The sequence below is a fragment of the Colletotrichum paranaense genome (genome assembly GCF_030867605.1).
Source record: "Colletotrichum paranaense strain IMI 384185 chromosome Unknown Scaffold_2.1, whole genome shotgun sequence".
NCBI lineage: Eukaryota > Fungi > Ascomycota > Sordariomycetes > Glomerellales > Glomerellaceae > Colletotrichum > Colletotrichum paranaense.
The window spans coordinates 2,541,143-2,562,596 of NW_026848960.1; the positions used below are offsets into that span (position 1 = coordinate 2,541,143).

Consider the following 21,454-nt stretch of genomic DNA (forward strand, 5'->3'; position numbering starts at 1 on the left):
GCTGGAGATAATGGAATGCTGCACGTAGAATGAAGGCAAGTGATTCAAGACTATTGCTGAACGAGTTACGCTCTCATACGGCATTATACTGGAGCCGAGTAACTAGGATGGCTTCGAGTGAATTTAATGGTTTAATGTAGACTATTGACAACTCCGTCATCTCGAAACCTTGCAGCTGAGATGCTGGGGAGTAGAGTCTTTGGCTTTGGAGAAAGAGTATCATCAAAAGGGCGATAGTCTATCTTGCAACCGAGACATCTACCCATTATGTCAGTGTTATACCGAAGGAAGTTGATGGAGATTGGATCTCAGACTCTGAAGGCGTATATATGCAGCTCTTCAACCGGTTTCTTCGAGGCATGCTCACATTTTCCTCCTCCTGAAGGGTAATTTTAGGATTGCATCCTCACCCGTCGGGGATCCTGTACAAAATTCAGTGTAGACACGCCAGTTGTCTAGTGTGAGTTGACATCGAGGAATAGTCTCGGCTGTTATTATCGGTTCCGCCAGACTTAGTGGCATGAGTGACTTTGTGGACTCTAGTGTCCTTCTTTCATGGAAACTGGACTCCATTAAATCTCGACTGGTTGACTATAGCCTCCGAACCTATCCCTCAATGACGAATAGGGCGAAACGGTGAGCCGAAGAGCAACCAGCTTAGCCTTTTACATAGTCCAAACTTCCCAGTTCATGTACAGTACTTTCACAAGCCTTTTTCGTCTACTTGAAAAGTAAAATTCCAGCCGGGTTGATGGTTCTGCATGAGAAATGGTTGGTTGGCACGTAGTCTGTTGGTTCAAGTCGATCATCATAGCGCCACCCCGTTTAGTGGCCCGACCCGCTCCATACGGCCGGCGCTTAGAATCATGCACCAACCAATTCCGAGTCTCATCTTTCTCTTGTCTTCTGACTCCTACAGATATCTGATTACATATCTTTCACCCCATTTCTCGATTTGGTGGCGCTTCTCACGAATGCCTTCTCAATGAGATTGTCAAGCAGCATCAACACTTGCTTCCCGGATCTCGTTCGTAGTCCATCTTATTCTGCCTTCGGTCACGTATGTTGGGAATATGCTGTGCCCCTCCGTTTCAACCAGGGTCTGCAGGAGGGCAGACTGACAATTGCTGCGCGAACGTGACAGTCGCTATTAAGCCTGCCAACTGAGGCGCACATTTGACCACTCCATCGGGTTGCCACAGGTTCTCAGGTTTGCTGCGTCTGGTTACAACCTTACCTAGACAAGTTAACTGCAGTAGTGGTCAGCCGATGAAATATGCATGTCGGAAAGTCGGTGTTGGCAGCCAGGATGAGAGTTCGCAGGCCTATTGGTGTGTATGCGGCCGTGTCTGCTCCATATCCTGGCGAGTGCTGGGCGCTTAGCATGCATAATGCATCGGGGCGGATTCCAAAGAAGGCCCCTCTCGTGGGCTTGATCTTCGGGCAAGTATCTGCACTGCCCAGATGTTGGTTGAGCGGATTCATTGAAGAAGTGCCACTGTCCCTCACCTTGGTTCCCTGTTGAATGCGCAAGTTTTGCATTTGCCTGGCTCGAAAGCCGGGAATCGCTATCCTTATGAACCTATTCACTATTTCTTATATGGACTTCGTTGTTTCACTCTTGATCGTACAATGCTTGGGTTTTTGTTCTAGATCGTCGCAAGATGAGCCAAGATGAGCCAATCTATCTTTTGTCCTTGGGTATGTTGCTCCTTGGCCATTTGGGAGGCCTTATCTAACACAAGGCAGACGGTGGAGGCATCAGAGGGATATCAGAACTCGTCATACTACACGAGATTATGAAGCGGCTACAGAAGGTGGCAGGACTCAGAGAATTACCCAAGCCTCAGGACTATTTCCATTTGATGGGTGGCACAAGTACTGGGGGGTTAGTTGGTCTTTCCAATACACCGTGTTGCAAAGGTCCGCTAACAGCAGATCGTTGGAAAGACTAATTGCCATCATGTTAGGTCGCATGGGTATGTCGACTGAGGAAGCCATCAACGCATACGAAAGTTTTGCAAAGGACGTTTTTCGAAAGAAGAACCGCAGGCGGTGGTGGAACAGAACTTATAAAGAGGAAACACTCGTTAAGATCATACAAGACAATGTAACCAAGAAGAAGCTCGCAAAGACCACGATGCTCGACGACACGAGGGAAAGGGGGCTCGCTTTTGTCTGCGCAGCCACATATGACGCCTACGAAGCCTACCTCTTCCGAACGTACAAAGGGAGCAGCAACTGCGCTCACAATGCGGAAATTTGGGAGGCGGCAAGGGCAACATCAGCGGCACCGACATTTTTCCACCCAATCTCCATCGAAGTCGAGGCGGAGAGGGACCAGTACGTCGACGGTGCCGTGACCTGCAACAACCCGGCTCGCCTTGTGTTGAGTGAAGCCGAGTCCTACTTCGGTCCGAGGAGGACGTTGGGCTTTCTTCTCAGCTTGGGCACCGGACTGAAAGTCTCCGATAAAAAAGTCAATGTAGTCCCTCAAGGGCAGCTTGTAGATCGTCCAGTCGTGGCCAGGCAAGGCAGCGGCGCACTCTTCTCAAGAGGCACGATAAAGATTCTCAAGCATGCCAAAGCATCGCTGACTGATTCCGAGCCTGAGCACCAAGCCCTAGAGCAACGGTTCCAGAAAACACACTACGCATATTGGCGGTTGAATTTGGACCGGGGTGCTGCAGATATCAAGCTGAATGAATATAAGAAAATGGGGCTGTTGCGGGCGGCAACGGAGAGGTACTTACAAGACATTGAAGTCTCTACCAACATCGACAAGATCGTCAGCATGTTGCACAAGAAGGAGGGCGTCGACCTATCTCTTGATGCCGCATGTAAGTATTCTCACCAAGCTACTCTGCTAAGTGACTGACTCGCAGTAGGTCATGCAGTTTCTGACGCAGCCTCGAAGCAAGCCCTTCAGCAAGAGGTTCAGATCAACAGTATTGCAAGCCCGCAATTCACTGGCAGATTAGACATACTCAACAAGATGGAACGACACTTTTACGAACGCCCTTCCGGATCGTCGCCTAGAAGACACCTCCGAATTTGGGGCATGGGAGGAGTCGGGAAGACGCAGATTGTCCTCAGATTTAGAGACTTGTACGGGTCGAGGTAGGTGGCACGACGTTCATCTCAACCCATAGTTTTCTTACTAAGTCCGCGTATTTCAGATTTGATCGGGTGTTTTGGATTAACGCCGCCACGCAAGATTCTATCTTTGAGAGCTTCAGATTGTTAACAGCTGAGATTTTTGACGAAGAAGCTAGCAGGCCTAGCATCAAGAGAGTCCAGAATTGGTTGGCGCAAAATCAAACTGAAGAGTGGCTTCTTGTCTTCGACAACAACGACACAATCGACGTGAGCAACTATCTCCCTCCGGGAAACACTGGAAATATCCTTTTCACCAGCAGACGGAAAGACATGTCACCAACTTTAGACGCCGATCAGACATTCCCGGTCGATATTATGGATGCAGAGGATGCAATCACCCTATTCCTTCGCGCCTCAAAAAGACAAAACACAAGTTTCGGAGATGATGAAGACAGACACGGAAGAGCAATCGTTCATGAGCTTGGATATCTCCCGTTGGCCATCGATCAGGCCGGTTCCTATATTTATAACCAGGAGTGTTCATTCGAAAAGTATCTCGTCACTTTCCGAAAACGCCGAAAAGATATTTTAGGGGACCCTTTGTACCCGGGAGTCTTCAGGTCCAATCCCGCTGTTTACGGTACATTTGAGCTCTCGTATGTGGCATTGGAAGAGCAGTCACGAAACAACGATGCCCTAGGCCGGGCTGCCTTGAATGCCCTTCGCATTCTCAACATCTTCTGCTTCTACCACAACGAGAATATAACAACATATATTCTCAGTCGAGCAGCCGTCAACGCAAGGCTGGACACCACTTTCATAAGGGGCGAAGAGGGCAGCATTGCGCCACTTCCATTGATAGACCTTACGGAAGAAGGTGACTGGGATTCGACGAACTTCACCAACGGGGTTGCTACCTTGAGAAGTTACTCTTTGATCAAGAAGTCTCTCATGAACGAGGAATGGTACTCTATGCATGTTTTGGTGCATTCTTGGGCTAGAGACCGAATGAAGCCGGAAGTACTGGTCTTCCAACGCAGAGCAGCCCGCGAGGTTCTCTTCTTTTCCGTCGCGAGAAGCAAACGCCTCATTGAAGAGCTCTTTGCCAGCCAAGTGCTGCCACATTTGCAGACATGTCTCGACCACGGTGGCCCGGAGCATATTGAATGGATGAGACGCACAGAGCAGGAAGGTAAGTTCGCGCAAACGCTTGCGCACCTGGGCCTTTGGGACAAGGCCACTGCAGTCTGCGAACAGATCGTTGCCGAAAGGCAAGAAAAAATGGACCACAAGGATATGGGACATATAGCAGGCTTGTGGGATTTGGCTAGAATGTATCGTCATTCTGGCAGGCTACGAGAGTCTGAGAGTGTTTATTTTGCGATCTCATTACTCACTGAAGAATGCCCTGAGGGATCCGAAGCCAGGAAGCGGCATTTCAGCATCGTATTCGACTGGATAGAGGTGCTTCTTATCCAAGCAAGATACTTGCAAGTCAGAACATTCCTAGAAATCATGATGGAAGTGGTGGAGCCATGGGGCTGGGGATCAAGATGGTACCGCTCCGGCTTCGCAGCGCTAGCAACTCTCCTTCGAATGGAGGGCGACTCGGAGACGGCTCTCGCCATGGAGATCGAAATATATAACTACTTCATCGCCAAGATCGAACCGGGTCACCGCAAGATGATGGCCTCAATGAACAACCTTGCAGCGCTGCAATCGGACTTGGGGATGCATGATGTGGCGTACCAACTCTGGCGTCATTTCCTGAGCAATCAAGAACGCGCGAGAGGCAAGGAGAACCCCATGACCCTGCAGGCGAAGCGAAACGTCGCCATGGGTTGTGCGAATCTGAACAGGCTTGAGGAGGCAGAGGAAATCTTACGCGAGGTTCTGGAGGTGAGCGAGAGGGTTCTTTGGAGGACGCACCTTGATACGCTGGCAACGATGGATCAGCTAGCGGGTGTATTGGCTCGGCGCAATGAGGTGGAGGAGGCCATTCGGCTTTGGGAGGAGTGCCTCGAGAGTTGGGCGGGCAATCTTGACGATCAGCATCCTCTCATAATGAGGACGACGCGCGTGATGAAGAGAATAAGAGATGATGATGCGGGCCTCGTGCAAGAGGATTTCCAGCCGGGTGGAATCATGCGCACTGAGGGACCCGAATTTGTATTTCATGAGGACGAGCGGTCATCAACCACACCTATACTCAAAGCGATCGCTGCTAAGAGTTTACTGTCGAGGAGAGAGGGCAATGCGAAATCAGGGCCATAGAACTTAGCCACTACGTTCTGAGGCGATGTGCTACTTGGCTGGCAACTTGGCACCCTTGGGTAGACTGCAGGGGCGTCTTTGTGCGTATTTGTAAAGCACCTTCGTTGAATTGAATGGCTCACCTCTATATCAAAACCAGGTCATCTCAGTGCCTACTTTATGGCCAACTGTGCAGATAATGATAATGCACATCGTTCCACGGGTACCAATCGCTATTGAGCTTTATCATCTTGAGATTTATCTCGATATCTTGGTGTGATGGAGTAACAGCCCCTACATCAATGGCCACAGAAAACTTGGTCAGTGCTTACATATCTAGGTACATAAAGACCTGTAGGAATTCTTGCATATGCAATAACCAGTTGGTCCAGAGTACCGTGTGCACTGGCCGCTTTGAGCACTGTATGGATCACCTCAATGGTATTGCAGTGGAAAATGGTGATTTGCATGACGAAATACTTCAACACCATTCGCTAGCATCTCAAATAAACAGCAACGAGTTGACCATAGTCTATTGACCTGAAAGCTCAAGAGCTGACTCGAGATCCAGTATTATTAATAGGATCAGCTTCGCAATTCCCTTCTCACTCAAGTGTCGCAGCCTCCAACCCGACGCTACCCATCACCGCCAACACAGCACCTATGCGATCTGCCTCGATTCTGAGGATGGCCTCGGCCTCCGTCTCAAAGGGCAACGGCCTGAGGCCCGCGCCGATGGCCCTCTTGCCCCCTATCCCGCTATACCGTCGTCTTCTGCGCGCACACCGCAAACACCTTCCTTCCGAGATGCGGGTGCTAGGTGACGAGTACATCAAGGCTGAGTTTCGCGCTCATCGCACGGTGGATAACCCGGCGCACCTGGTACGTTTCTTGCCTGCTGTTTCGCAGCGGGGATCCCCGTCTTTCAACTCACGGGCATTTGTCCACACGCGTTTGCTTGATCATTTGTATCCTCAAGTACATGTCTACAACCGAGGTCAATGTCTTGTCTGAGTCTGAGTCCTGATCGTCGTCAATATCGTTCCATCTCAACGTTGAGTCCGTTGACAAGCACGAAACTACTATCATGAAGAATTAAAGGCTGATTAATGATTTCTTTGTAATATGCTAGATCGGTTTCTTGACTGAATGGCAATTGTATGCGCAAAAAATTGAGGGCAACTCATGGGTTGGCGAGAAGATTGACCCTGTCAAGGTTGCCAAGATGAGTGGTGAGTTTCTCTTCAATAATATCTTCCGTGCCTTCATGACGGCCAAAGACTCATTCTACCGCTAGACGAGCAAATCGGTCAGCTGTATGAGCTGATGCAGGCGATCAAAGAACGGCGTGAGCCAGGAGAAGGCGAGGATCAGTCATGATATCGCTACCTTGATGAAGGAAAACGCACTCAAAGTCAATGATGCGAGAGGCACGGCTTGTGTGCTTGTGTATTAACAACTATGTACATTTACACGAAGTAGAGAGAAAATGCTTGGTCGGCGTTCAGTCTCTGCAACGTATAGTAGACTGCTGCTTGTGTGGTAATCATGGACAAGAGCCAAGAAGTCAGACTTTGCGCATCGTCATCGTCGTCTTTCAGTGCCCCTCAAATGCCTCGACAATCCAGTCGGCTTGGATGATGCTTACTTTCTTGGCATAATTCTTCTGCGTGAAGACATGCTCAAGGAACATGATGGCCTCCTTCTTCTGTCCGTGTAGCACGCTAGACGGGTGAATGGCCACAACATGCTTGCCTTGTGACGTGACGTAGCTCGCATCTGGTGCCAATATGGCTGTCTTGGACACGAAGCCGCGGAGGAAACACTTGAGCAGAGCTTCGGCCTGTTCCGGAGCCAGAGGAGTAAAGGGCTGGGGGTCAGGCGGTGGAGCCTCTGTGAGGAGACCTTCTTTGAGACAGAGGCTGCGTAGTTGTCTGCGGATGTTGAGCGCAGTCTTCATGTTGCGAATGTTGACCTTTCTCTGCTTGCACCACTGTATACGATCGGCGTTCTCGGCGGCGTATTGTTGCATTGTGGTAAGATATGTTAGGATGTCGCCTTCCCGGCGGTAGAGCTCCTTGCGAAGTTCTTCAATTTCTTCGCGTTGTTCTTCCGACTGTAGCTGATGGAAGATGTCGTCGCCAGACGTGATGCAGGAGATGACGTCTATCGTCTCTAGGACGCAGTCAAATTCTGGCTTGGCGGAGGCAAGCAGGACTGCACCAAACGCCGCAGAGATGGGAAATCCGGCCATCTTGCGGCCTGCCTCAGTGATCGTGCCGTCGTCTGCCAAAGCACCTAGTCCATGAAGGCTGACTAGTGCTCGTTCGATGGCTTCCACATCCGGGGTGTCCATAAGGGGAAACCCAAGAATGTCATCAATACCTCGCGCTTTCATCGTCAAGACAGCTCCCAGAACATCAATCCTGAGAATCTCTGGCAAGTCTGTTTCCTCGAGTGTGCTAAATGTACCTTCAGTGTATAGCCTGAAGCACTTGCCAGGGCCTTCACGACCAGCACGGCCTGTTCGCTGGATAGCGGAAGACCTGGAGATAGGTTTTGCTAGTAATGATTCCATACCGAGGCGAGCGCGGAATTGCTTAACCTTGGCCTTGCCGCCGTCCACCACGTAACGTACACCGGGTACGGTGACGGACGTCTCAGCAATATTGGTAGCCAGCACAATTTTCCGCGTGAAACCTCCCTTGACAGGCTGGAAAGCTGCGTGTTGTCCTTCCATTGAAAGCTGGCCGTACAAGGGTAGAACCTTGATCTTGGGAACGTTGGAGGCTAACGTTGCGGCGTACTCCTCGAGGAGCGACTGCGTGGATTCGATTTCCTCTTGTCCGGTCAGGAAAGCAAGAATGTCGCCAGGAAGCGGCTCTTCCATGTGGATTTTGAAAATCGTCTTCAACAAAGATTCCTGGATATCCGGCACCGGTTGGGGAGTATGTATCGTCTTGACCGGGTACTGCCGGCCCTGGATTTTCAGTACTCCAACAGAGTTGCTTTTCTTGTTGACCAAGTCGTCACTACCGCTTTTTCCCTCAGGGCCATGCACAGAGAAGAAACTTTGAATCCGCTCAACATCGGCTGTGGCACTCATGATAATGACCTTCAGTGGTATGCCGCCGCGGCCTTTCCGGCTACCAAGTAGGATTTGCTTTAGGAATCCGGAAACCAGATCCACGTCAACACTTCTCTCGTGTATTTCGTCGACGACCACGGCGCTATATTGCTTCAAATCTGGATCTCTTAGAAGCTCTTGAAGAAGCATACCTTCGGTGAGGAACTTGATCTTCGTGCCCTTTGGGACCTGGTGATCGAAACGAACTGAGTATCCAACTAGTCCGTCGCGGCTCTCACCGAGAGGCGTCCCTGCTTCGCGGGAAACTCGATGCGCCAAAGTCGTGGCGGCAACTCGACGTGGTTGAGTGACTGCAATCATGCCACCAACACTGACTTCTCTTGCCTCTGGGATACTGACAGTTTGTCTCCTACACCACGGCTCCCTGACCAAAAACTGAGGTACCTGAGTACTTTTTCCGGAACCAGTTTCTCCAACAAGAAGGAGTACATCATCTTGGCGTACAAGAGCTTGTATCTCCTCCCGGTGTGCCCAGATGGGTAACTTCTGCCTGATCTTCAATAAGGCAGGATCTTCTCTCCATCTCGGGCCTCTTTTGTCAAATTTTGGCCTGTCTCGATCCTGGGATGTTTTCGACGAATGCCTGATGAAGGTCGGAGCTGTTTGGTGCGAATCCTTTGAATCTTTGACTAATGCGTCTGACGTGGCATCATTTTCTGTATCCTGAACAGACCGCAGCTCTTCTGATGGACGTTGCTGAACTTCTGCTTCTTTTTTCTTTGCTGGGGGGTTGAGATATCCCTCGAGAGAAATGACTTTGTTGCCAACCTTGATAGTATTCTTGCTGTCAAGCTTCCTCTTTTTGGGGGCGCGTTCAGCGTCCAGTACAGATGACATGTTGAGTGCTGCTGACAGAATTTGCGATGTGATGTATAGTCAGCGGATAAGGAAGAAACGGGCGGGAGACATGAAGAAATTTATGGGGAGACCACTGGGTTTGGGTTCGCACCTGGTGAGTTTCCGTTCAGACATCTACCCCGTATTTGCACAGGGCACCTGGGATATGCACATAGGTAGGTACCTGGCCGCCTCATCACCATGGCCGCAACGTCTCCTCCAGAGCCTCTTCTTAAATAGGATAGTTGAAATGAGAAAATTAGCAGAAATCCGTTAAATACATAAGGGATGGTAGCCTGTAGTTGATTCTCAATTGGCGAAATAAATACTCCCGTCAAGTCGCCAAACTGTAACTGACTTTGCCCGTGTACATCATGCTGGTCAGACGCCCAGCCTCGAAAATACTGTGTCCCAATTGCAAATTGCGTCACTTTGGTCGCTTTCAAGTTTTTCCCCTCACTCGTACTGATACAAATCGCTTGCTTGCTCGCGCCTTCTCATATAGTAAGGCTAGCCTGACGACATTCTCTCGTCGACATACGATCTTCAGTCAAACAATGACGGACCGCTACAAGCTCATTTACACCGTGCCAGGTTCGGTCTGCTTAATATTATCGAACAGAAACTAAAGCATGCTGACTTCGTCCTGTGGCATTCCAACAGCTTCCCACTTGGTCGCTACCAAAGACGCCATCTTCGAAACGGGTGCCGGTGTCTATGACCAGGGCAAGTATGTTCAAGTGGCCTTCGAACTTACCGGCCAAGGCCAATTCAGGCCCGTAGCGGCAGCTGGGGCAGACCCTCACACAGGCGCAGTGGACCAACTTGAGCGAGTCCTAGAGTATCGAGTCGAAATCCTATGCTCTGACAGAAATGTTGCGAAAGCCGCTGTGGCAGCTCTCAAAAGGTATCAAGTTTATACTTCAAGCTTCTTCTTGTTTTCGATTGACAATATGCTCTCTGTAGCGCACACCCTTACGAAACCCCGGCCTATGAAGTTTACAAATTGGAGAACATTTAGTAAACGACCCTGCTCTTCTTTATGTTCGTTGTGGGCATTTTCACGAAGAGGATAGTCGGTGGAATTGGCTCCCGACCGTTCACCTGATGCGATTCAGACGCTCTCTGTTCATCCTGACTCCGTCGTCCACAGCATCGCTCTGGGAAATGTGACTTAGCATCGACACCAAACAAGAATAGAATGTGGTGGTTGACTCACCTTTTTGGCAATGTTGTCGATGAGAACATTCTGTTCATCGATCTCTTTTCCTAGAGCGCGGGCTGCCAAGCCAAAACGCGCAGCGGAGCCGGAAATAGCGTTGATATTGTCATCGATCGTCCTCTCTGCCTCGTCTTCCTCGGCATTTTCTTCATCATCACTACCAGGTAATTTGTATCGGTCCTTCCCTGCTGGCTTGCGTTGCTCCGCCCCCTTTTGAGGACGACCGGACAACGACATCTCCCTAAAGGTATCTTCCATTCGCTGATTGGACTTGAAAGCCTCGTGTCTGGTTGTCTCGCGAATTTCGCGCTCTTGGCGGTGTCGGTCGAGAATCGCCGCATCTCGTTCTGCCGCACGCTTCTTAGATGTGAATGGGTTGGCGATGTGAACTGCAAACATGCTTCCGTTGGCGGTCTTCAGCTCCTTGGCACCCTCTTCCGCCTTCTTGTTGTGGTTTGCCGCTATATCCATGTTCCTTTCTGTGTTGTGCAGACGCTCGCCTTGAGCAGCAAGGCGGGCGAGTGTCGCATTGGCTACGTCTTCAATATTGCTCGCATTCTGACGCATTCTTTGGGTGGTCTGAACGGAATCATTTCTGACCTCCTTGATTTGAGCCTTAGTCGCGCGGTATTCCTCCGCCTCTTGCTCTTCGGCTGTGAGCTCACGAGGGGCTCCATACCCACCGTATCCCCCATCAGCGCCAGACGGAGTCGATTGGCCGTACCCTCCAGCCTGCGGCTTGTTCTGCTGATATCTGTCTTGAGCCCCGCTGAAAAGCTCATCGCGCACAGCATCGGTGCTGTCACTGTTGGTTCGGCCCAAACCTCCGTAGCCCCCTGGTCCGCGAGCTCCACCATTAGCACCCGATCGCTGATTTGCGCCATAGGCGTTTTGGTTATCGTCGTAGCGATTCGCCCCGTATCCTCCTGCGGCGCCGTACTTTTCGTTCCCGTAGCCACCGGCAGGCTGTGGCGGGGCACCGTACCCAGCACCGCCCCGAGGGCCGCCAGGAAGGCCACCAGGGGCACCGCCATTAATGGGCGCACCGACTCGTGCTCGTTGATAGGGCGTCATGCCGGCGTACTTATTCGCGTCCTGGGCGTAGGGATCGCCGCCAGCCGGAGCTTGTGCGTAGGGGTTGTCGTTGCCCGGAGCAGGAGACTTGCTCTTTCGGCCGAAGAGAGCGGAGCGATTGGCATCGTCGCCTTCGTCGCCGCCTTTCTTGCCGAAGCCGAACTTCTTCATGGTGAGGAGCGATATAGTGGAAAACTTAGGTTTCGTCGAGGTATGGTGAATGTGGTTGTACAATTGAATTTGTTCTAGAAGGAAGCAAAACACAACGTGCCGCTGAAGGTTTGTCTAAGGAAACAGAACGTAAGGTAAAGAAAATGTATAAAAATAAGGAGAAGTCAGGTCGTGGAGGGACAGCACGGTAGATGGCTAGATGCAGGAGGTACGAGCAAGGGACGGGCGCCCAGCGGGGACCTAGCGGGGTTGGACAAGGGGCGTCCAGTAGCAGCTTAATGTGGCAAAATCGGGCCCGTCTTGGGTGTGTTTCGAAGGCGAACGGAAGTGCCCCCCTCAGGCTTCAGGGTCTAAGCCATAAAACATTCGTCAGGCTTCTAATGGTTTGGACCTGACTTGGGGAATTGGGCTTGGGCCAGCGACGACCCGAAGCGCAACGAATCAAATATGCAAACTGCCTGGGTCAGGCCTGGGTTCAGTGTTGCGGGCTGCGGCAATGGAGAAGACGTTATCCTGCTCAAGTCATCGGGGCCGTTCGAGATGACAGGGAATGTTAGCTACCCAGGTACTCCGTACCGACATATGAGTTGGGGTACGGATCTCCGTACACGCTCCGTTGACAATCAGATTATGGCGCAAGGAGCGGGCTATACAATGGTGGTGGTCATCATCAGCCTATAGCAGCTCTTCGTGCTGGACTCAGCCTTGATCCTAGCGCTGGAATCATCGCTTTTCCTTGGTCGCTCTTCAGCTTACTGCGTATTCCGGATGTGTTGTCTTACTACGTAGTGCCGCAACCAGATTCGGTATCAGACGGCATTGGGCTGAATACCTAAGCCGGTCGCATCTGCGTATACCTACCTTACCTAGATAATGTATCCGTGCTCTGTGGTTTTCCACAATTCGCCATACGCATCTTATCTAAGCATATGGCCAAATGTGCAGTAGCATTATCGCTTATGCTCTGTGAACGTGGCATTATGCGCTGATTACCTACTCTTTCCAGGTAGCAAGGAGATAAGATTAGGACTGATTTCCGAAGCAAATGAGTCCAGCCTCGTCTGTGAGAATGGTTCTGCGGAGTACTTCGACAGTGTCTGTGCCTAGAGGCCAAGCGAATGCAGCCTTGCAAGACCCTAGGTGCATGTGAATGCGGCAAGACACGTTGGCTCTTCTACCATGTTCCGATAGACTTGGAGATTCGTACCTTAAGTTGGTGCACATGTTTGCTTGCAGGCAGTGGTTATTTTCATGCTGTACCGGATCCTCGGGTATTACAGAACCAAGGTACGGAAGGGGGAACAAAGATAACCTGACTGCTATTATTAGGCAGGGAGATTTATTGGGCCACTGACACAGGTACCTTATGTAAATACGTACAAACCTGACCGGAGTCCAAAGATTCAACGCATGGCGAATGACCAAGTTATCTTACCTAGGAACAGTACCAACAAAAAGAGGATTGCCTACTTGGTATTCAAAATTTAATGTCAACCATTTATAAGAACTCTCTTCAATGGCAAGACTGGCTTTGTCATAGCTAGCCAAGCCCGAGGCCAACAATGTAGGAGCTGAACAGATCTCAACAAGCGCAGGTGGAAGAGTTGTGGAGCACGTTGGCATGAGTGAGTCTACTTCAGGTACTCGCAGCGTAGACCAGTTTCGAGGTCCTTGGTCAGAGTCGTCGCTATGGATACTTTGATGCAATTCAACGCTGTGGAGTGTGGACTCATGGAGTCATTCACCGCCGGCCGGTAACCTAGTGTATGTAATAGGTGGCTGCTATATGGTGCCCCATGGTCGCTGGATAAGCTGGTGGTGGAATACCCGGACTTTCCCCGCCCGGAGACTTCATAGTCGAGCCACTCAGAGAAGTGCGAAGGCAGTGTCCCATCTTGCCATCTTACCCAACAAGGTATCTTTGTCACTTTGAACTTGACTTCCGGCCAACTGCGTCACACCTCGGCTGAGACCTCTCACCGTCCTTCGAGTCATTGCTTTGGCCAGACTGCAGCGTCAAAACTTATCCATAGCCTCTCTCTGTCCAAAGCCTCCAATCTTTGAATGCACTTGCAAACTTCTACACCACACATATCAGACACAGCTGCGCATAGATAACGATCGCCATGGCCTTCAACTAGGAATCCAATTGAGATTCCTCCCCGTCACTCCAAAGTCAGCAACAGCGCCTTGAGCACGTCGCAGATATCACCACTCAGCTCAGTTATCAAAATGATACCGCGCATAGCATTTCGTTCCTCTGCCCTTTTTACTGCAATAGCTCTTCAAAATCGGCGTTGACGTTCATCGCGAGTTTGTTTCTACTCGATATCACGCGCCTGAGAAACTGCCACACATTCGCCACCACACTCCCCATCCTATCGCCACCCTTGTACTTGAACCATGGCTTCCGGCTCAATATTCACATTCGATACGGATCCTCAACGGGTCTCATCCCCATGGCTGGCTCCTGAAGACTCCGGGAAGAGGTCCAACTCTGATAGTGGACAAATCCAGCCGGGGCACCTCTCAGACTACGGCGTCACCAAGTTGGAAGCAGAGCCGCAAGAAGGTCCCACTGAATACAAGCTTCACCTCTTATTGCGGCCAAGACGGACATACATCGCTATGAGCACCATATCTTCCACCCAAAACTCCAGAATTCCCGCCAGCCGCTCAAAGATTGCAACTGCTGCCCTGTCGGCCTCTAGTCAGAGCCGACAGGTCCGTCTACAACAACTGACTACGCAATTGCTTTGGAGGCTCCAGCAATCTTGTGCCTACCATGCTCTGAATCCCAAGGACCTCATCATACCAAAATTACCCGATGATACGGACGACTTGAGCCAGGCGATGACTCCGCAGAAACCTCTCCCAGGCTTGGAAGAATCTCGTGGAGCATTGTATGAGATTGGTGTTGCTGATGACGGGACTCTGGTGGGGCTTACCAAAGACGAAATGGACGAGAGCATTACGACACTCAAGGTCATGGCAGCCACGCTAGGCTGCCGCGTCGAAATCCTACGCCATGTAATTGTTGGCGAGTGCGAGTGGCTAGAGACGTCCGAGTTGGTGGATAGTGTGGCCACTCACCCTGCCCAAATTGCTCGACAGGCAAGACTTTGGGTTGTAGAGGCTCTCGTTACTCCCGACTACTCAATGAAGAACGGGCACCCAGATGGCTCGGCAGAGGGGCGTCGCGAAGTGAAAGAATCGCCAAGGGCTACCGAGTCTGTTGTGCAACCAAGCAGAGGGCGCTCTACCACGGATCAGCTAAGGATAACGCTCACTGGACCAACGACGTCCGGGAAATCTACCTTGCTGGGTACTTTGTCCACGGGCACTGTCGACAACGGACGAGGAAAAAGCCGGATCAGTCTCTTCAAACATCGGCACGAGGTCGCATCTGGGCTTACTAGCTCTGTAGCACAGGAGCTTATCGGCTACAAGGACCACGCCATATTCAACTATTCGCAAGATCACGTCGAGTCGTGGATTGATATACACGACAGTGCCGAGAATGGTCGCTTGGTTTTTGTTTCCGATTCCGCCGGCCATCCCCGTTACCGCCGGACCATTCTCCGCGGTTTGTTCGGCTGGGCTCCACAGTGGACTATTCTCTGTCTGGCGGCTGACGATGCCGACGCGAGTTCGACAAAAGACGGAGCGAGTTCTACCGCCAATGACGTCCTTGGAGTCGCAGGGGCTGGCGTGGATCTTGCCAAAGCTCATCTCGAGTTATGCCTAAAACTGAAGACTCCTCTGGCTATCGTCATCACAAAAATGGACCTTGCAACCAAAGCTAGTCTGCATCGAATTCTTGGACAGCTCTTGACACACATCAAAGCAGCTGGCAGAGTCCCCAAGATCCTCCAACCAGCTCAAGGCAGTGTTCAGGAATGGGCAGCTGTTCCTTCAGCAGATCTCGACAAGGTGAAGGCTGTCACCACAGAGATGGATCGGGATGGGGACCTCCTCAAATTCGTTCCAATCATACTTACCAGTGCTGTCAGCGGTGCTGGTATTGGGATGACACATGCCCTCTTGGAGAGCCTCCCCCTGCCACCAGTCCCTACTGCCAACGACTACGTCGGGATGGCATTGAATCCCGAACAGCCGTCGTGCTTGTTCCACATTGACGACACTTTTAGCCTTCCAGCGTCCTACGCTTCTCTTGCTGAGAATCCCGATCAGAATGACATGGGAACGGTTGTATCCGGATACCTACGTTTTGGCCAGCTTTCGGTCGGAGACAGCATCATTGTTGGACCATTCCCTTCCGGCGAGGACGACTTCAAAGGCATGACACCGGAGGACCGGGCCTCTCCTGGCAATTATGGGCTGTCAATATCCCACCCATCGTCGGCAGAACTTGCCAAGATTGCAATTCGCAATACAGTGGCAGCCTCCACAATCCAAGGAGAATGGCACAAAGCCAAAATTGTCAGCATACGTAATTTACGGCTCCCCGTGAACACACTTGAAGCTGGTCAAGTCGGCACCATTGGAATCGTGCTGGAAATGCCCCAAGAGAAATCGGCAGAAGCGGCTTTCGAGACACCGTTGGCAGCTCCTCGAATCCGGAAAGGCATGGTCCTGGCCATTCCATCCAAACATATGGCGGACACCGGCATGTCCCTCCAAGCAGCTAGTGGACTTACGGTGTCATTCAGAGACCCCAACACTGCATCGCTGGCGTATGGGTCTCTTGTTAATGTTTACGTCGGTAGCGTTCGGGCGGCGGCCCGAGTCAAGGGTGTTTCCAGACTTGCCTCAAGGAATGGCTCGAACAAAGCCAAGTCCGAAGAGACTGAAGATATCTTCGACATGAACGAACATGACGAGTCAGCCCCTACATATGATCTTGAGTTCTCGGGCGGCGTTCAGGTTACATTGGAGCTGCTAACCAGTCGAGAATGGGTCGAAATGGGCTCTCAAATCCTTGTGCTCGAGGGAGGCCGCAATGATAGATCTGGTCTAGAGGGCTTCATGGGAACTGTCGTCGAGATTGTGGACTGATTTTGCTTCTTGCGTTTTGCATTTTGCGTTTGCGTTTTGCGTGGGAATTTTGTTTTGATCAGACTTTATAGCGGCGTTGTTGAGCATGTTACCACATCCTTCACTTATAGGTATCGTTATACCAGCGTTGTCATGTTCATTTTCAGATTATGGTTCTGCCATGATGTATACCTGCGACTAGACCCATATGCTGGTTCCCCAACGCCTGACGCCAGAAATGCCCCTTGACTATCCGATTTTATTATGCCCTCACCAAACCGTAGAACAAAGTCCAGGTGAGAATGAAACCAGAAAGACCTCCGAGCAGCCCACTCGTCCAGAAGTCGAACGGCCCCTTGAAGTAGCGGCTCGTGCTGAGGAATGGGAGACCTGCTGATGTCGATTCGGGAGCGATGCGCAGGACGTAGAACAAGGCGGCGGTGATGAAAGAGAAGACGAGGTAGAAGAGGAAGCCGCTGTACGATTCGAGACCGAGGATGCCGGCTGCGACACCAAAGAGGGATGCTGAAAGACTCTGCAAGTTTGATAGGGTCTGCAGAAGGCGTGATATGGTTAGCGACAAAGATTACGTCGGCCATTGAGGTCAGCTTCAGGGACCTATCCCACCTTGGTGTTGTGCATCACGGATTCCTGCACAATGGGGGAAATTTGGTAGTCGCGTTCCGACGGCATCGTTGCGGTATTGCTGGTATTGGGTGCACGTATATCAGGTCGCCGGAGAGCTCGTGTATTATCAGGGGGTGACGGGAGATCTCAAGTCTCGCGGTCGTCTCTTTTCCGTCGGCGATGCACTTCGTGTTTGGAGGGTCTATACTGTGTAGACTACCTTAGGTGGTGGTGCCTGTTCTGTTCGTTGAGCTCCTCCGTCACAAAGCGGGTTGTGGCTTATGTAATGCTAGCTTCCAAACGAATAAGGTATGCACGTTGGTCGATTGGGGTTTTGGCAGGTCACTGGCTCTCTAGGTAGGTATGATTCCTTACCTAATCCCGCGAAGGAAAGTTGGAGATCGGTTCCCGGTATGATAATTTTCCAGACTAACTACGGAGTACCTACCTGCCTATCCAATCTTGCGTTAGTGTCCCCAGATCGGTGGGTGGAGAGTCATGTCGGTCTCGGCTCCGCCCCGTGTCGTCCCATTCAATGTACCAAAATTAAAAATATGCAAATAATAATCCCCAGGTACGCAATACGTGATGCACAAGCCACATTCTCGGTGCGCAAAACCTCACCGCGACACCGTTAGAACGCTCCGTTAGCTGGGGCAGATCATATGCAACCACCCCACCGAGGTTCCGACTTTGTACCCCTAGCACCTTAATCGGTTACAGGGGTCCAGTTTCCTTCCCCATTCGCGAGCGGGCTGGTCACTCTCGGGTCGGCGCTTTGAGCGAACTCTCCCTTCCCCCCTGGTGAGCCCTCCGCAATCACAATACGTATCCGTACTCCGTACATACAATCCGTATATATCCCCCGAAGCACCGTCTGCCTACTAGAGAGTAGCGTTTGCTCATGTTTTGCGTTTCCCTTGAGTCTTTTAATCATTAGTCGACCAAATCACCTCACCACCCCTCAAACCGTTCACGATCCCACAACGCAGCGGCCAGCGCGACGACTTGGGGCGACAGATGGCCGTGCTGCTTGCAGGTGCCTCCTCGATACTTGCCAGGTCGCTAGATGGAGCCTATTGTGTTTGACCAGTCGCCGCTCGCAGAGTACCTTCGTGGTGAGTGCAACTTCCTCATAGGCGAACACCCGTCATGCCATTGAGCTCGCCCACTGATAATCTGCGCGCATGCTGTAGACGAAGGCGAAGAGGAGCAGGCAGGATGGGCGCACGACGATCCAACCTACGATGTGTCGCCTCCTTCGAGCCCTGAGTTCGCGCCGACAGGTCGGCCGATGGTGAGGTCGAGATTCCGCAATAATCCCCTCAGAGTCGACATACCTACCAAAGCGGCCTCCGACAAGTCTTACAGACTCAGCTATTCGGTGCGCATTGCAAATCCCCTATCTGTTGGCACATGGGGAAATTACTGATGTGTGTCCTTTCCAGACCGCGGTAGCATCCAGGATTGACCGAGCCGACAACTCCAAATTCCTCGAGCAATTTCGCTATACTATTATCGCATCCCAGCTATTGAGTGGGCACTCCATATTATCCCAGAACCATGCATCATCCCGGTCCGCCAATATGGCCATTGACGGAAACCCGGCCGACAAGCTGCTGGATTCAACGAGCGCGGTCGTCGTCGTTCTAGGGGCATTGGCTCTCGTCGTCTCGATCAACTGGCTTGCAGGAATCGGGCCATTGAACAAACGGCGCACTTTCGTCATTCTGTTGGTTTTTGTGATCGCTGCAGGGATCGCCCATGTGTTTATGCGTAGACAATGGCTGAGGTACAGACGGCTCCAAGCACTGTCAGAGGTCACTGCGTTTGTTTCAAACTCCCAGGAATTCGACAGCGCGACTGGCGCAGCGATTGCTCTGGTGCAGGAGGTGGAACTTGTTTCCAGAGGTTACCGTCTGTAAGTTCAATTTCTCCTCTGGCCCAGTAGCTGGCGAGAAAGTCCGTGATGCGCTGACACAAACTTTAGGAGTGCGCCTCTTCCGCCCATCAGCCGCATAGAGGATCGCTCACAGACTCGCAAGTGCGTGCGGCTCCGCAGGGCTCTGAGGGCGTGCTTCGCGGATGTCATTCCCGCATACGATCAGACCGTGGCGGTAGTGAAAGGGTTCTCGGAACAACTCGACCTCGAGAAGTACTACGACATTTACGATATCAGCGATTTCGACATGTCCGATGCCCAGCAAGGCTTCAAGGAGGATGAGTTTGAGGACACCGAGTCTTTGAGGACGCTCAAGATCCTCGCCGCACGGTTTCACACCATCCGGAAGATGTTCTTGTGTGCATTGTTGGCCCTGGACGCGAGCGGTGAGAGCGACGACCTCTTGAAATGGACTACCACAGTAGAAGCGGTGCGCACTCTCAATACGGTCACCCAGAAGGCATTCGACAACCTGAAAAGACTTCTGAGCGATGAGGAGTGTAAGTGATCTTTTCATCTCACTATAAGGCGTGTTGACTAACGTTCGCAAGCATTCCCACCACCGCCAACTCCAAAGATGCCATTAACACCTGGTCGTGAGAGATGGAGATCACAATTACGGAAACTGAACTCTTTGTCCAGCGGTATTCGCGGCTTACAGGCTAAATTGACGCTGTTAAGGGAGGAGTCTGACAGAAGCCTCAATGAGTCTGACGACATTTCCGAGCTCGGATCCAACCTCATGTCACAGTATGAGTCCATAGGGGCTGACCTGAAGATTCTGATGCAGGCCTGGGAGGAAGGCAAAGCGGCACTCGCTCTGGGTATCGACCGGAACGAAAAGCGACTTTCTTCCATGAGCACACTGCTGTCTCCGACCAGCTCTCTCAGTGGGCTCACGACAGTTGATGAAGGAGGCGGAGCAGCCGAAGCCCTCAAAGCTTTGAACGGAGAGTCCCCCTCAAGCTTAGACTTTAGCAGCACAGGAGAGCCCGACACGGAGGAGATATTTGAGGCGGTCGCTAAGCCGTTCCGGCCCCGCAGCTTATTGACGAGAGACGAGCGCATCGTCAAGATGAGAGAAGACCGGGAGAAACGAGAGATCGCCAAAGAAAAGGCGGATGCCAACAGAGGCATGCTCAAGGAACTTGAGATGGTCATCAACCTCCGGCCCCGCCCACGAACCGGGACGAATCCATCACGCATTGTTTCGATGTGATGAGGACATGACATTTGATGACGGACATGGCGTTCTGGTGCAACGATTCAGCTAATCACAGTCATTTGAATCTTCGTTTTCCTTTTCTGTTCTTGGTTTCTGATACATAATCTCTGCAAACACATTCGCACTTAGGATGCATATAGAAGGGGATTTCAGGGAATCCGGATGGGAGGTATCGATCGCTTCCAGTTGACCCATTTGTATTGTATAATGGCACTCATGCCCAGCATGACATCTGGTGCAGGCTCAGAGATCGGGCCAGATAATCTCTGGAGACTACTTTTAGTATTACAAGCAAAAAAAGTTAGTATCTACTAGGGAACTAAAAGCGAGAGAAATCAATAGCCCTATTGTTTGATCTGTACTTTATTTTGTTTACGTCTTCACCAGCCACACAGGGTTGCAACAACTCCAGTGTTTTGTGCCGTTTTTATTACTTATATCCAACGGTTGCCATCCGGAGCTTGAACAAAGAAGCCCGGTCGTCAGGGAGAAGAAAGGGGGAGCCACAATTCAGGGGCTTGGAGCATCAACGTACACCCCTGGCGAAGTGGAGAGAGCTCGGTGAGCCCGGACCAGCTGCTATCTCAGGAGGGCAAAATGCGCCTGGCAGGCTGCTCGCTTGTCCTTCCAAGGATACGTAGGTGAACGGTGCACGAGCCATCCGTCAGCGATCAAAGACGGAGCGGACGCTGGCTGGCGTGCCTGTGAGTGAGTGTTCCTGCCCCCCCGCGCGTTGTTGGCGTTGAGCCCTATTAAACGCTTGACGCGTCGTTCCCTCGCCAGCCCACTACGACGCGCGACCGTGTTTGCCCATTAAAGTGCTTTCCGCGACAAGACCTTCCACCCTTCATCAACCCC

The 21,454-nt window shown here is 51.5% G+C and overlaps 8 protein-coding genes across 8 annotated transcripts; 5 read left to right on the forward strand and 3 right to left on the reverse strand.

Moving 5' to 3' along the window:
* Positions 1–1,963: 1,963 nt before the first annotated feature.
* CPAR01_02759 (uncharacterized protein) lies at positions 1,964–5,373 on the forward strand (the record flags this gene model as incomplete). The annotated part of the gene is made up of 3 exons (XM_060487046.1): positions 1,964–2,840; positions 2,889–3,120; positions 3,180–5,373. 3 exons carry the CDS (start codon positions 1,964–1,966, stop codon positions 5,371–5,373), a joined length of 3,303 nt encoding a protein of 1,100 aa, XP_060354374.1.
* Positions 5,374–6,015: 642 nt separating this feature from the next.
* On the forward strand, positions 6,016–6,649 carry CPAR01_02760 (ACN9 family protein; the record flags this gene model as incomplete). Its single annotated transcript, XM_060487047.1, has 2 exons — positions 6,016–6,234; positions 6,485–6,649. The coding sequence occupies 2 exons, from the start codon at positions 6,016–6,018 to the stop codon at positions 6,647–6,649; spliced, it is 384 nt and encodes a 127-aa protein (XP_060354375.1).
* Positions 6,650–6,949: 300 nt separating this feature from the next.
* Positions 6,950–9,337, reverse strand: CPAR01_02761 (helicase associated domain-containing protein; the record flags this gene model as incomplete). Its single annotated transcript, XM_060487048.1, has 1 exon — positions 6,950–9,337. The coding sequence occupies one exon, from the start codon at positions 9,335–9,337 to the stop codon at positions 6,950–6,952; it is 2,388 nt and encodes a 795-aa protein (XP_060354376.1).
* Positions 9,338–9,969: 632 nt separating this feature from the next.
* Positions 9,970–10,358, forward strand: CPAR01_02762 (uncharacterized protein; the record flags this gene model as incomplete). The annotated part of the gene is made up of 2 exons (XM_060487049.1): positions 9,970–10,244; positions 10,304–10,358. 2 exons carry the CDS (start codon positions 9,970–9,972, stop codon positions 10,356–10,358), a joined length of 330 nt encoding a protein of 109 aa, XP_060354377.1.
* Positions 10,359–10,437: 79 nt separating this feature from the next.
* On the reverse strand, positions 10,438–12,386 carry CPAR01_02763 (uncharacterized protein; the record flags this gene model as incomplete). The annotated part of the gene is made up of 3 exons (XM_060487050.1): positions 10,438–10,497; positions 10,557–11,918; positions 12,381–12,386. 3 exons carry the CDS (start codon positions 12,384–12,386, stop codon positions 10,438–10,440), a joined length of 1,428 nt encoding a protein of 475 aa, XP_060354378.1.
* A 1,821-nt stretch (positions 12,387–14,207) lies between these two features.
* CPAR01_02764 (GTP-binding protein) lies at positions 14,208–16,823 on the forward strand (the record flags this gene model as incomplete). Its single annotated transcript, XM_060487051.1, has 1 exon — positions 14,208–16,823. One exon carries the CDS (start codon positions 14,208–14,210, stop codon positions 16,821–16,823), a length of 2,616 nt encoding a protein of 871 aa, XP_060354379.1.
* Positions 16,824–17,064: 241 nt separating this feature from the next.
* CPAR01_02765 (uncharacterized protein) lies at positions 17,065–17,495 on the reverse strand (the record flags this gene model as incomplete). Its single annotated transcript, XM_060487052.1, has 2 exons — positions 17,065–17,355; positions 17,430–17,495. The coding sequence occupies 2 exons, from the start codon at positions 17,493–17,495 to the stop codon at positions 17,065–17,067; spliced, it is 357 nt and encodes a 118-aa protein (XP_060354380.1).
* Positions 17,496–18,498: 1,003 nt separating this feature from the next.
* On the forward strand, positions 18,499–20,590 carry CPAR01_02766 (uncharacterized protein; the record flags this gene model as incomplete). The annotated part of the gene is made up of 5 exons (XM_060487053.1): positions 18,499–18,547; positions 18,626–18,813; positions 18,878–19,350; positions 19,420–19,871; positions 19,923–20,590. The coding sequence occupies 5 exons, from the start codon at positions 18,499–18,501 to the stop codon at positions 20,588–20,590; spliced, it is 1,830 nt and encodes a 609-aa protein (XP_060354381.1).
* Between the last annotated feature and the right edge of the window lie 864 nt (positions 20,591–21,454).